Source organism: Palaemon carinicauda, chromosome 36 (genome assembly GCF_036898095.1).
Source record: "Palaemon carinicauda isolate YSFRI2023 chromosome 36, ASM3689809v2, whole genome shotgun sequence".
Taxonomy (NCBI): domain Eukaryota; kingdom Metazoa; phylum Arthropoda; class Malacostraca; order Decapoda; family Palaemonidae; genus Palaemon; species Palaemon carinicauda.
In genome coordinates this window covers 22,136,082-22,152,053 of record NC_090760.1, presented here as the reverse complement: position 1 = coordinate 22,152,053, position 15,972 = coordinate 22,136,082, and the positions used below count along the sequence as shown (strand labels likewise).

Sequence of the window (15,972 nt, the reverse complement as noted above, 5' to 3'; positions counted from 1 at the left end):
TTGTACCTATGTCCCTAATTTTAATTTTTTCTTTTCATTTTAAGAATATATTTTTTTTTCTACTGTAAAAATAAAACTGTGTTTGGTTGATGTATATGGTTGAGGGGATTGAGGTCTTGTAAAAGAACGATTCCCTCTATTGAGTCCAAAGTCCATTTCCATAAGTACATCATACAGTATAGTATTGTATGCTGTACATCTTGTGTGTATTTTATGTTTCAGAGGATTATGTATATACAGTATTATTTCAATATTCTCATCATACACAACTTCATGAGTTTTGGTTATGACTTGTATATTTCTTGATTTTTACAGTTCCTGAATGCCATGGCCAAGAACAACATAATATCAGTTAAGGAATTTCCGAAAGGTATTGAAAATATTACTGCAGTTAACTGGAATCATGAAGACATCAAAAACTTTGTTGTTGACCAGGTTAGTGTACCATTTTATTTAGATGAAGTTCTCTTGAAGCTGGTTAGATGTCCACATCTACTCTTGAACTCAAAATTTCCCATTTTCTTTCTTTGAAATTGCCTAGCCCCTCTAGTTCTGTATTGTGATCATATGGCTGTGTATGCGAATACTACATCGTAGGTAGATTATCTCATTTTACCTTTCTGTACGTTCACCACTACATGTTCGTCCTAATGCCGATACCTACTCCCCAGATTGTGATTTCGTTTTTGAAAGTTTCTATGAAAACTCGATTTCATTTTTTGTAGTAAAGGGGATGAATTGTGGCTTTGCCCTGTTTTCTTTTGGGGGTTGTTCAAGGGAATTATTGCTGGGTGATGATGAATAATCATTGTGAAGCATGTAGTTCCCTCATTTCCTGTTATGAAGGATCATTTTCAACTAGTAAATTTTCATGAAAAATATTCAACTCGTAAATGGAAGTTGTCTTTTAATTAAGTGGAAGTGCTAAGTTGGCGATCTCTAGATAAAATTATAGAGTAAATCTCCTTCTTTTATTCCCTCCTTCCTCCAAGTTAGGTGCAAAACTGGCTGTGGGCATGCACAAAGAAAAATGTGAACTCTTCAGATATCAGTGATTGTTGCCACTACAACCTCTAACTTTTCTGTTTCATGCAATTGCACATTTCAGCATTTTTTTGTTTACACATCTGCGAGTAATATTTATAAGGTGTAGCCATTCTATGCTATTTGTGTATGTCTATGGCTGATCTTTTTCTAAGATATTGGTTTAAATGTAAGTGAACAGGTTTGCGATGGATATGGTTTATCGTCGTTCTCTCCGTAATTACATACATACATATACCAAGGCACTTCCCCCAATTTTGGGGGGTAGCCGACATCAACAAAAGAAACAAAACAAAAAAGGGGACCTCTACTCTCTACGTTCCTCCAGCCTAACAAGGGACTCAACCGAGTTCAGCTGGTACTGCTAAGGTGCCACAGCCCACCCTCCCACATTATCCACCACAGATGAAGCTTCATAATGCTGAATCCCCTACTGCTGCTACTCCGCGGTCATCTAAGGCATCGAAGGCAGCAGCAGGGCCTACCGGAACTGCGTCACAATCGCTCGCCATTCATTCCTATTTCTAGCACGCTCTCTTGCCTCTCTCACATTTATCCTCCTATCACCCAGAGCTTTCTTCACTCCATCCATCCACCCAAACCTTGGCCTTCCTCTTGTACTTCTCCCATCAACTCTTGCATTCATCACCTTCTTTAGCAGACAGCCATTTTCCATTCTCTCAACATGGCCAAACCACCTCAACACATTCATATCCACTCTAGCTGCTAACTCATTTCTTACACCCGTTCTCACTCTCACCACTTTGTTCCTAACCCTATCTACTCGAGATACACCAGCCATACTCCTTAGACACTTCATCTCAAACACATTCAATTTCTGTCTCTCCGTCACTTTCATTCCCCACAACTCCGATCCATACATCACAGTTGGTACAATCACTTTCTCATATAGAACTCTTTTTACATTCATGCCCAACCCTCTATTTTTTACTACTCCCTTAACTGCCCCCAACACTTTGCAACCTTCATTCACTCTCTGACGTACATCTGCTTCCACTCCACCATTTGCTGCAACAACAGACCCCAAGTACTTAAACTGATCCACTTCCTCGAGTAACTCTCCATTCAACATGACATTCAACCTTGCTCCACCTTCCCTTCTCGTACATCTCATAACCTTACTCTTACCCACATTAACTCTCAACTTCCTTCTCTCACACACACTTCCAAATTCTGTCACTAATCGGCCAAGCTTCTCTTCTGTGTCTGCAACCAGTACAGTATCATCCGCAAACAACAACTGATTTACCTCCCATTCATGGTCATTCTCGTCTACCAGTTTTAATCCTCGTCCAAGCACTCGAGCATTCACCTCTCTCACCACTACATCAACATACAAGTTAAACAACCACGGCGACATCACACATCCCTGTCTCAGCCCCACTCTCACCGGAAACCAATCACTCACTTCATTTCCTATTCTAACACATGCTTTACTACCTTTGTTGAAACTTTTCACTGCTTGCAACAACTTTCCACCAACTCCATATAATCTCATCACATTCCACATTGCTTCCCTATCAACTCTATCATACGCTTTCTCCAGATCCATAAACGCAACATACACCGCCTTACCTTTTGCTAAATATTTCTTGCATATCTGCCTTACTGTAAAAATCTGATTCATACAACCCCTACCTCTTCTAAAACCACCCTGTATTTCTAAGATTGCATTCTCTGTTTTATCCTTGATCCTATTAATCATTACTCTACCATACACTTTTCCAACTACGCTTAACAAACTAATACCTCTTGAATTACAACACTAATGCACATCTCCCTTACCCTTATATAGTGGTACAATACATGCACAAACCCAATCTACTGGTACCATTGACAACACAAAACACATATTAAACAATCTCACCAACCATTCAAGTACAGTCACACCCCCTTCCTTCAACATCTCAGCTCTCACACCATCCATACCAGACGCTTTTCCTACTCTCGTTTCATCTAGTGCTCTCCTCACTTCATCTATTGTAATCTCTCTCTCATTCTCATCTCCCATCACTGGCACCTCAACACCTGGAACAGCAATTATATCTGCCTCCCTATTATCCTCAACATTCAGTAAACTTTCAAAATATTCCGCCCATCTTTTCCTTGCCTCCTCTCCTTTTAACAACCTCCCATTTCCATCTTTCACTGTCTCTTCAATTCTTGAGCCAGCCTTCCTTACTCTCTTCACTTCTTTCCAAAACTTCTTCTTATTCTCTTCATATGAATGACCCAATCCCTGACCCCACCTCAGGTCAGCTGCCCTCTTTGCCTCACGTACCTTGCGCTTTACTTCCACATTTTTCTCTTTATATTTTTCATACTTCTCTACACTATTACTGTGCAGCCATTCTTCAAAAGCCCTCTTTTTCTCTTCCACTTTTACCTTCACTCCTTCATTCCACCATTCACTGCCCTTCCTCATGCTGCCTCCAACAATTAGCTCAGAAAATAATATTTATCCATTTGGTGCCCCCAATGTGTGTTTTATAACAAAATGTTTTAGAGACATATCATAATTAGAGTAAAAGATACTGGAACTCGTTGGAACGGAGGTTGTAAGTCAGATGAATCTGAAAACAATTAGTTGTCCAGACATAGAAAATTGATTCAGTTATAGTTCATAAAATTCTAGTTCTTGGACACTTATGTTGGCTACAATTTGATAAGTTACCAGTTTCAAGGCCTTATTCTAAGTGTTACCCTAATTTGTTAGTTCCGTTACTATATGCAAACTCTTTCGATCTTTACAGTTTATATTTATGTTGGCAACAGCTGAAAGTAGCCGCAAAACCTGTGTGTGAGGTGTAACTACCTTCATCTAGTTAGTGAATAGGGAGCAAGGCTAGACCAACCACCCCGCTCACACCAGCACCAATAACTGAACGCCATTTTTGTTTCAGCTCCGTAGAGTCAAGACGTGGTCTTGCTCTCCTCTCCCATCAAAAACCTTTTAACTAGCTAATTGACTAAAAAGTTTAAAACTCTCTTACTTTCCAGAGTGCAAACCCCGGTCTACCTGTAAGTGCAGACTCCGTCACTTCCCTTAGCAAAGATGACAGTTACCACCTGGGGAGTCTCCCATTGCCGTTTGTGGCAACTCCTGCCCTCCTTGGGGGTTTCGGGCCTTCCCACTAAGGAGTGGTCTCCGAGGGGCTACAGTTAGTGGCAGCACTCTCTGCTTCTGCTCACCTTTGTTCCTGCAGCTCTGACATAGGAATAAGAGCAGTTGCATACTGGTGCCCCTCGGGGTTTCCAGTCTGTAGATCCCTTCGGGGTGAACCCAGAAACTAGCTTCGGCTATGTTTCACAGGCAGCACTTGATGCCATCCATCAACTTGAGCTTACTAAAGTTTTTGACAGGAAGCAGTTCGCTCCTGAGGTCCGCCTCCAGGTGTAGGGCAACTCATCCGTCCGCTGTTCAGCAGCCTTCCCGTTTGTGAGAGGAGCTCCCTGCAGTGTCTCCTACCACTGTTTAGCTGTCATCTTGTTTGCGGGAAGTGCTCACTGCCAGTGGCCACATGTGTTGGGCGCCCTTCCCGCCTGCGTGAGAGATGTTCCTTACCTGAGTGGTCTCCCCCCCCTCGGGATTTCCACCAGTGGGTATTGGATTCTTCTTTGCCTCGTTCTAGCTCTTAAGAGCAAAGCTTCTCAGAGCTTGATGATGACGCAGTTTGGAGTGTGCCCGCAGCTCACGCCCCTCTCCACCATACCCTCAGGGTATAGTAACGATTTTGGTGAGCAATTTTCCTTCGGGGTTATTGCCGCAGATGGTGATGCCTGCCGACTGCTTGCAGTCGCTGCCTCTCCCATCAACGAGTCTCGTAGGCTATACTGTAACTCTTTGGGCACAACAGAGCTCATGGAGGGTTTCTACCTCTCACAAGGGAGAATCTTCTGTTCTACAAATTTAGCACTGCTTTTTTGTCTCCTTGCGAAGGGAGGACATAAGGCTACTCGCCAACCCCCTGTTGGTGATAAGACGAGCATGAGTTCTTTGCAGAGACCTTAGTCTTATACAGAAGTCATGCTTAATGTTGTCCACCCATCCACTTAGCACTAGTGAGGTGGGTGGGTGAACTCCTCTTTCTGGCAAAGATATGTTAGTAACCCAGGTTGCTCGCCATTGTACCCATTGCGAGTGTGCGACAGACTACTTGCCAGTGTGCAGAGCTTCAGCTTGCTATTGCCTCAAATACATGCTACTTCAGTAGCTTGTACTCACACCTTACCTCCTCCCATCTTTATATCTTTATAGGTATCAGGTAACACTCGCCTCATCAACGTTCGCCATTGTTCGCTAACGTTCGCCAGCGTTCAGTGGCGCTTGCTAGTATTTGTTGGTGTTCGCTAGTGCTCATTGATGCTGGCAAGCACTTACCTCGACATACAACTAGTTTACTTGTCCTGACTTGCCTGCCTCCTTTGAGAACCTGACTAGTGTTTATGTTCTTTGTGTACTGAAGCCAACAAACCCTTACATGTGAGACTACGTTTTTTAATGGGAGGAGAGCCCACCTGATGCTAAGCATAGCGAGGTGTGCAGGCAAGCTCCTCACCCTAAGGAGGTCTACAAAACTACAAGAGCTTGCTAATGCTTCTATAAAAAGGGGCTGGTACAAGGTCTTTCAATTGCACGTGTATGCTCGCTCAAGACAAAACCCTCAGATATTATTGCCACACATTGGGATGCTTGCTGATTGTTTGCGGCCACCGCATGAGCCAGCACAATGAGTCTCATTAGACATAATCCTGCTAAGGTATTGATGCAGATAAGAATGCTTTCCGACCGCTTTGGGCCGCCACATTGCACCGTTCTTAGGAAGACGCCTAATATTGTGAAACGTAATCCTTTTGGGTTACTGCCTCAGGCTTCTCTTTCCTACAGGATAGAGAGATCTTTAGAGCACTCATATGGTGTTGGCCTCCTATCTCTTGTAATCTCTCCCCATCCTGCCCTGCCCTCAGGGCACAGTGGTCTAGTGAGACATACCCTTGCAAGGCTATTTTTGCAAGCCTCTAGTCCCGAAGCAGTAGAGTCAGCTTGTGCTTACATTTATGAATAATAGCAAGCAAGTACAGGTAGTCATCGATTTACGACTGAGATAGGGACCGAGAGAGGCCTCCTAATTCGACCTGGATGTATATCAAACTTAAAAAGTGAAGTTTCCGTGGATTTATTATGGTGTGTCATGATATTGTAATCATCTGTTATATTTTATCAGTATTTTCTTACTGTATATCATCTTTTCATTTTCTTGTTTCATAGAATATCATATGCACTATTAAAGCATTTTTTATTATATATTTTTGAAGCAATTTAACAATCAACGATTAAAGACTTTTTTTTTTATTCAACTTTGGTTATCAGCTGATCTCAAAGTCCCGCTACCATATCGAGAAATGCACACATACAAATAACAAGGCGTTGCGTTTATATAATTTCTTAACTTATTTGAAATATCTTCGTAATGATATTACATTAGCACCAATATGTTATAAGATGATATAGTTTCCATACAGTTCATTTGTAACCATTATTATTAGTTATCATACAAACACTTTATCTCTCTTTCTCTGTGCATGTATGGGTGCCCACGTACGGATGGTTCTTTTTAAAGCTTCATAGAGTATTTCATTTTTAGTTCATTAGTAAGTCTTCATATTTCTTCAGACATTATTGTGTTCAATTGTGATTTATTAAAGCATGTTTGTATTCTATTTTTAAATTTCAGAAACATTTCAATAATCAACAATTACTTTTGTTTTACTTTTGGTAGTCATCAGCTGATCTCAAGGTTATGCTACTGTATTATGGTTATGCGCACATACGAATAACAAGGAGTGGAATCATTTATATAATTTCTTGACTCATTCAAAAGATCTTCAGAATAAATATTACATCAGCACCAATATGTTAAAAGATATCACAATTTCCTTATAGTTCGTTTATAGCTATTATTGTTGGTTATCATATGAATACGTTGCTCTCTTTCTCTCTCTCTCTCTCTCTCTCTCTCTCTCTCTCTCTCTCTCTCTCTCTCTCTCTCTCTCTCTCTCTCTCTCTCTCTCTCTCTCAGTACTTTGTTGAAGTGAGAGTTTGCGAGATGCGATGAAGGGGTGTGCCATGGCGTTGGGGAGGTATTTTCCAACCTTGTAGATTTAACCATGCTGCTAAGACCTGCTCTGAGCATTCAGACTAGGACCGGACCACCATTAACTTATCTACATTTTCATATTTCTGTTTTTCTCTTTCTCAACCCTTCTATCCAAACTTTCAATCTCATGGATTAAATAAGAAAATAAAAATAAAAGATTAGAAAACATTAGATATTTAGATACGATGGCTATTTATAACTAGCCTATACACATATAGACATTAAGGTGGTGACAGTTACCTCATGCGTCAGAGCAGAGGCTTTGGAACTTCTATAAACAACGCTAGGAAATCGCTCACAGGTTTCGAGAGACTGGGACTGAGGAATACAAGGTTGACATGGGACACAAGAATGGAATTGTGATATCAGTGCCCCACAAAGCACATTCCTAAAGTGTAATAGCTGACCACTCCCTGTGACCGACCCCAGCGAAACAGGCTTAACTGCTCATAAAGTTGACATAGCTTTTGTGCCTTGGAGTCCTGGCCAATAAAAAACCCAGTTGCTGCTTCTTGGTAAAACTCTGTATTACCCAAGAGTCTGGCTCTTCATGGATGTCTGGAAATCCCAGTAATAGCTAGCCTTTCGCTGTCAATCCTGGCAAGAAAACAGGCTTTTGCCTTGTGTTGCTCAGTTGTGAGTTGCGACGTGTTAAGGACAGCCCAATGTTGAGGATACTTGACTGTTGGTATGGGAGCACTAATGGAAGGTTAGGGACAGAAAAGGTGGAAAGTCAACCAGAATTTTTCAGATGCGGCATCAGGTGGATAATTATCAGCCACCCGTCCCTTTTTACACAAGTGGCCACAAAGCTAATAATTATAGAAATTATTAGCTGAGATTTCCAAATATACACATTAGACAATATCACAGAGAAATTAACCCTTTTACCCCCAAAGGACGTACTGGTACGTTTCACAAAAGCCATCCCTTTACCCCCATGGACGTACCGGTACGTCCTTGCAAAAAAATGCTATAAAAATTAGTTTTTCATATTTTTTGATAATTTTTTGAGAAAATTCAGGCATTTTCCAAGAGAATGAGACCAACCTGACCTCTCTATGACAAAAATTAAGGCTGTTAGAGCAATTTAAATAAAATATACTGCAAAATGTGCTTGGAAAAAAATAACCCCCTGGGGGTTAAGGGTGGGAAATTTCCAAATACCCCGGGGGTAAAAGGGTTAAGCATGAGTGAGAAACTGAAGTTAAAGGACACATGTGCAAAATACCAAATAAACAAATGGTGTGTAGACTTCAAAGAAGGGTGCACTGTAAACTTGCACTGTAATAGTGTATGCCTGTTTTGTCAGGAGGAACAAGAAATAGAAAAATTTAAAATGAAAACCAAGAACTAGGAAAACAATAGATAGATACAGTATCATATCCAAGTTCCAACAGATAGAAATAAGGAACAAAGAAGTCATAGATGTGGTAGAATATGGGATTAGTATCCAAGAAATACAAAATAAGGTAAAATCAAAGACAGAACCTTGAGAGGAAATAACAAATAAAAGCAGAGAATTCATGAAACCTGCTAAAGGAAGGGTAACTAAGGGCAGGAAGACTAAACAACTGAGTAGAAATGAAACTACCACCGACAACAGATTCAACCCCCCCCCCCCCCTAGCATAGGAAGAGGAAGATGAGACATTATTAATTGGAGACTATGATAAAGGACCAAGGGGAGCACTTCGGCCTCAAAAAGAGGAGAAAGGTCAGGTCCTATCCAGGTGCCAACGCACAGAAAATAGAAGAATTAGTTAGTAAAAATAACAAGAGAACAATAAGACCACTACTATTGTTCAGGCAACTGGAAATTGCCTTTTCCTAAGATTGGATACTGCTGACCAAACAGAACCTTTGGTTAAACATCTAGAGAAAACTGTTGAAACTGCTAGAAACAAGACCAATAATACTATAGTTATAGGAATTCTCCCAAGACTCAATGTCAGCCACTTCACCCACCGTAAGGCCATAGGGATAAACGAAAGGCTTAAGTCCACATGCCAGAAAAAGAAAGTTAAATTTATAGATCTCTGGGACACTTGCTACGGCAAGAGAAAATTATACAAAAGAGACGGAATACACTTTAGTGAAGAAAGCAAGAGACTATACGGAAATCAACTTGATCTCAGCCTGTACAATTACTTAAACACAGTAGACCATGAACAAACTAGACCCTTAGAAAATCCTCCAACAACAAATAGAGGAAAACTTGGATAATGCAGATAAAAGTAAAACTAAAATACTAGTAAATCAGGGAAACTAGCAAAGCCACAGAGGAAGAGAAAAAAGATTGAAAATATCCTTAGAGTGGCATAATTCAATGCTCAGACAGTTAAAAACAAAATGGAAAGCTCCAGGGCAATGATAGCTACTGAGGAACTAGATGTCATAGGCATTACCAAGACCTGGATTCAAGAAAAAAACAAAGGGTTTTATCAGAGAATACGAAATCCCAGGTTTCAAACTTTTCAATAAAGATTGCCTTATAAAAAAGGGGAGGAGTAATGCTTTATGTTAAAAATAACTTAAACCCTATTAAAATTGAATTAGAAACCGCATGTGAAGTGCCAGGTGCAGATATCAACACTATAGCGAAACACTTGTCCATACTAGTAATATACAGACCACATGAAACACAAGAACAGGACTAAGAGCTGTATATACAACTTGGACAAGAAGTTAACAATAAGCTAGCTGTCCTAGTGGGAGAGTTTAATAAAGCAGTAAACCAGGACACTATGATTTCTACATCAAACACAGAGGGACATAGGCTACTATAATTTGTCAACAATTAATTCCTCCATCAGTGGGTCGATAAACCAACTAGGGGAAACCATACTAGATATGATGCTAACAACAGAAGAAAATTTAGTATCCAGTGTTTCAGTAGGCTTAAATATTTGCAAAAGTGACCACAAAATAGTTGGGTTTCAAGTAAACATTCCTCATCTAAAAGGAAGGAAAATTATAAAAAAAGCTAGACTAAAGACGTAGTAACCGGATAAAACTTAAGGAATACACCAAGAATTTAGAATACGACGAAACAGCAAACATAGATACACACTGGGACTCCTTTGTAGAAATATATAAAGAAAAAAGGGCTAAATGTATACTGCAGAGAAAAATTTTACCAAATAGAAGTCCACAACCTAAGTGGTTCAACAGAGAGATAGCCAATGCAATAAGACGTAGAGACAGGAAACGTAAATCAATGAGTCCACAGCCTTCAATTTATGTAATTTCCAAGCACAAGAAGTTATGCCAAAAAGTAGATAAACTAGTTAGAAAGGCCAAGATCAATGAAGAGAGAAGTGTAGCTTCAGCTAGTAAAGAAAACCCAAAAGAATTTTTTGCATATGTAAACAGTGGAAAACCAATCAAAAACAATATTTACCCAGTAAGGGACTGGAAGGTCAATCTTATAACAAATGACTTGGGAAAAGCTGAACTAATAAATGCATATTTCGTAACTGTATTCACGGTGGAAGAATCAGTGACCCTTCCCGGACCAGCTATCAAATATGAAGTGTCACAACCATCAAATAGAATCACCTCTACAATGGATCATGTCAAAAAGAAAATAAAAGGACTCGGTAAGTCTAGGGCACCAGGTCCAGATGATACTCATCCAGGAGAGATTATAGAACTAGAAGAGATGACCCCACACTTTTATAAAATGTTCCGAAAGACAGCCAACGAAAGAAAGGCACCACAAGGAAGGAAACTATACTCTATTTTTTATAGCGGTGCATATTTGCACTTGACTCACAGGGGTGCCCTTTTAGCTCGGAAAGGTTCCTGATACCTGATTGGTCGGAAGTATTTTTGTCCGAACACCTTCATTATTCTCGAATGATTACCAAGTAATGTGAATCGAAACCTATTTATTAACCCATATTTCTCCATCATATATATGTTTTGTCAATAAACAATGTGAAAGAATAAATATACTATAAAGAATCGTCTTGGTAAGTCTAAATTTAATAACACAATCTGCCGAAGTCAACGACAGCAGCTTGTTTTCGGATGCACGCTTTGTAATTTTGTAATTTTTCACATATTTTAACACAAATTGGGATAGATTACACTCAGCATAAGTTAAACATGTTATTATAAACTTTCTTTGAATACCAGAACTTACCAAAAACATGGAATTAATAAAACCCGATATTTGTGAAAACTTATGGGGAGGTGAAAGAACAGCCTCTAGCGGCCTGGCGGGAAAACGATCTCTTCTGACTCGTAGACACAGTTTGCTTTTTCTTTCGCAATATAGTTCGGCCTATTCCTTTCAGTTTAAATAGTCTTGCATTGTCTCTCTTCGTATTATTATGCTTACTATTTTCCCACATTCCTGTTTCTCACCTAATATCTATCTATTTTCCCCGATATCCCTTCTTTCATATAGGCCTATGTGATATCTGCACTACGATTCCTTATGTTTTGTACCTTACGTCAGTAAGTAGGTAAATAATAATAACAACATAAATGTTATGCTGTGTAGCAAGTATAACCTATTCTGTAAACCTGATATTAAGCATAGTATTTTTTTATTCCCGCCTCTACACTATTTTAATGAGACTAGCACGCGCTTCCCTTCAAGCCATCACTTTCGACAGAGGATAAGAAATAAGGAATCGTAGTGCGGATATCCCATATTTGAAAGAAGGGATATCGGGGAAAATAGATAGATATTAGGTGAGGAACAGGAATGTGGGAAAATACTAAGCAAAATAATACGAAGAGAAACAATGTAAGACTATTTAAAGGGAAAGGAATAGGCCGAACTATATTACGAAAGAAAAAAACAAACTGCGTCTACAACTCAGAAGGGATCGTTTTTCCGCCAGGCCGCTATAAGGCTGTTCTTTCACCTCCCCATAAGTTTTCACAAATATCGGGTTTTATTAATTCCATGTTTTTGGTAAGTTCTGGTATTCAAAGAAAGTTTATAATAACATGTTTAACTTATGCTGAGTGTAATCTATCCCAATTTGTGTTAAAATATGTGAAAAATTACAAAATTACAAAGCGTGCATCCGAAAACAAGCTGCTGTCGTTGACTTCGGCGGATTGTGTTATTGAATTTAGACTTACCAAGACGATTCTTTATAGTATATTTATTCTTTCACATTGTTTATTGACAAAACATATATATGATGGAGAAATATGGGTTAATAAATAAGTTTCGATTCACATTACTTGGTAATCATTCGAGAACAATGAAGGTGTTCGGACAAAAATACTTCCGACCAATCAGGTATCAGGAACCTTTCCGAGCTAAAAGGGCACCCCTGTGAGTCAAGTGCAAATATGCACCGCTATAAAAAATAGACTATAGTCAGTGTTCCTCCAATCTACAGGAAGGGACCAAAAGAAGAAACTGTTACTACAGGCCTGTGTGTCTAACTTCAGTGCTTTGCAAAATTTTTGAATCAATTATAGTAGGTTCAATAGTAGTACATATAGAGAAAAACAATCTTCTGATAGGCAGCCAACATGGTTTTAGACAAAATAAACCATGTGTGACATCTGCTCAAATTTTTCACAACATATTTAGCATTTATGACAAAAGCAGAGCAATAGACATTATATACCTAGACTTTTAAAAGGCTTTGGGCAAAGTTCCTCATAAAAAAATAATGGTCAAAATCAGAGCACCAGGCATCATTGATGAGCCAGCTTAATGGATCGAAGATTGGTTATCAAACAGAAAACAGAGAGTTGTAATCAATGGAGAAGCTTCAGAATGGGGAGCTGTTACAAGCAGAATACTCCAAGGATTCGTCCTTGGCCCATTGCTATTTCTGATCTACATCAACGACATAGATTTCGGATTAACAAGTAGAATTGCCAAATTTGCAGATGATACTAAACTAGGCATAAAATCTGTGAATTCTAAAGACAGAAGCCTTAAGAGAGGATCTAATGAAGCTAGGAGAATGGTCCAGAAAATGGCAGATGCCTTTCAACAGTGAGAAATGTTAAGTCATGCTCATAAGTTATAGTAACCAACATTCAAATTTCTCATTACCAGGTAATGAAATAGAAAGTGTGACCAGGAGGAAGATCTCGGTATTATCATCAGCAAGGATTTGAAGTTCACCTAACAGAACAAAAAAGCTGAAAAGAAAGCACCAAAACTAGTAGGATATGTAAAGAGACAATTCAAATACAGAAACAAAGACACTATACTATAGCTGTACACATCACTAGTAATACCTCATCTAGAATTCTGGGCTTCAAGTATTCAGAAGGATATAGGTAGATTGGAAACAGTACAAGCTAGGGTCACCAAACTAGTTCCAACATTAAGGCAATGGGGATATAGACGAAGGATGAAATCTTTGAACTTATTTGATCTACAAACTCAACGAGTAAGGGACAGCTAATAGAGGCATTCAAAATTCTTAAAAGAATGACAAATATAGATTACAACAATCTATTCATGTTTAGCACTAGTCAGTTCAGAGGTAACGGACATAAAATGGAATTGAAAAGATACAACACTACTCTATGTGGCAATTTCTTTACTTACAAAATAGCAAATACTTGGAATAGACTTTCAGGGGATGGAGTAAATAGTAACATGGTGGAATAGACTTTCAGGGGATGGAGTAAATAGTAACATGGTGGAATAGACTTTCAGGGGATGGAGTAAATAGTAACATGGTGGAATAGACTTTCAGGGGATGGAGTAAATAGTAACATGGTGGAATAGACTTTCAGGGGATCCAGTAAATAGTAACATGGCAAACGAGTTCAAGAATAAGTTGATCATACAAACTCTAAATGCTAAAGCTAAATCGCTCTACCAAAGAGCTAAATGGAGCCTCCGAGGATGGATTAAAAATTCTTTGAGACATCCAAAATCCTTGTAACTCCATCACACACTGATGCCTCCGGGGCAGTTGCTGCCACCTAGGCAGGAGTTAAGTGAATTTGCACCTTAGCTTGTCTAAGAGACAGACTTTGGGGGTACTGGTGTTCCACTGATGTGACACTTTCCTCCATTTTTCTACCACACTGTCCTTGATAGTTATTCATGAATCTCTAAAGATTTCTGAGCTGTTTGACATGAGTCTCCACTGTAATGTAGGCATAGCCATAAGGTTTTTGGTAGAATTTTTTTGTATAATATTTCTCTTGTATATTTATTTATATACTGATATTAAGATTGACAATTTTTAATGACTTGTACTCATTGAAATTTTCTTTCTTTAACCCAAAACGTGCTGTGCGTCGATTTTGTTGATGCATTATGAGCTGTAAAAGGACAACATCGATATTAGCGATGTTTCCTTTTTCAAATTTCCTGGGATTCAGTCTAAGACCCCCTGAGACTAGCTCAGTGACGTAGATATACTCTTTAACCAATCAACTTGCAGCTGGAGGAAAGAGTTGCCAGATATTATAAGGTTTTGCATACAATAAAAGGGAAAAGGTAACATCAACTTAAGGGGGTGGGCGAAGTTATCGACATATGTTTGTGATAATGTTATGAATGTTTTTCATTTCCGATACATTTTATCATTATTTCCTTGTTTTTATTCATTATGATGATAATGATTCTTTATTATATACTAGTGACTTTGACATTGACAATGTCAGTGATTATGACATATCAAATGATGAAAGTGAGGATTGTCCAAACGCAATCAATAAGATAAATGGGTACAAATGAATCTGCCAGAAAAATGATCTAAGAAGGATGTATAACACAAAATTGAAGTCTGCAAATATGTAGTATACAACATGAATAGGTTTTATATATTTTTTTCACATATGCTTATGCCTTTTTTTGTTTGTTTCATAAGGTATGCAATAATAGTAGGTAATAATAGTGGTGGTGGGAGTGTGCGTATGCAAAAACACACTTACTAGTACACATATAAACATATCCATTCTAAGGCAACAGCTATTCCTAGCAACCATGGTAACATGAATTGACCTTTTAACACCCCAAGCATGTAGACACAATGCAGCAGAGGCATTATCTAGTCGACAAGGATAAAGACGATGATCCTATAAGGAAAAGTCCACACTCAAACTCATAAGAGATAGAATATAAACCTACAATTATCATTCATATGTAATAAAATTTATTTGTTTGTTTTGGTAATCATATGATGACTCGCCAACCCTATTCTACAAGCAAACATGCCAACTAGTGGTCTTGTAGCAGACGACGCTATAACATATTAGTTGTCTATGCAGCATATATCTATTATCTCATATTTTGTTGATATTTTGTAATAAAGCAATATATTGATAATGACTTTGTTGCCTGAGTTCCGAAATAATACAAACACAGTTACTGAATACGACCTTGGAAAAAACTTCTCTGTTAGTTGAGTGCAATATTACCAAATTAGCAAAAGAGTAACTAGACCTAGAATCACATAAACAGTAACAAAAGTATTCCACCTAAAAGAAGTTCTTGATGTCTTTGATCAATAATTACATTTGGTGTGAAAATTTATAATCTTTATGAGGAATTATGGAAATATTACAAGAATTTTACCTCTACCAAAATTTCATGACGAACCTTTGGCAACTCTGCTTTCATGTAAACAACACTTGAAACACCAAACATGTTTAGTTTTGATGAAAACTACGACTGGTTTAGTGATTTCTTATATAAATATGTAATAAAATTGGGATAATGGTCATATAGCTAATTGATATTAACTTAAACATTTCATAATTACCCAAAATAAGAAAAATCACTGTGCCAAACA

General features: G+C 38.5%; 1 protein-coding gene across 1 annotated transcript in view; it reads left to right on the top strand.

Annotated features, from left to right (window-relative positions):
* LOC137628803 (eukaryotic translation initiation factor 2D-like) overlaps positions 1-15,972 on the top strand; it is a 191,459-nt gene that overhangs the window by 112,137 nt on the left and 63,350 nt on the right. Inside the window, exon 6 of the mRNA XM_068360027.1 lies at positions 316-435. Within this exon, the coding sequence (XP_068216128.1) occupies positions 316-435 (120 nt within the window). The remainder of the gene's footprint in view (positions 1-315; positions 436-15,972) is intronic.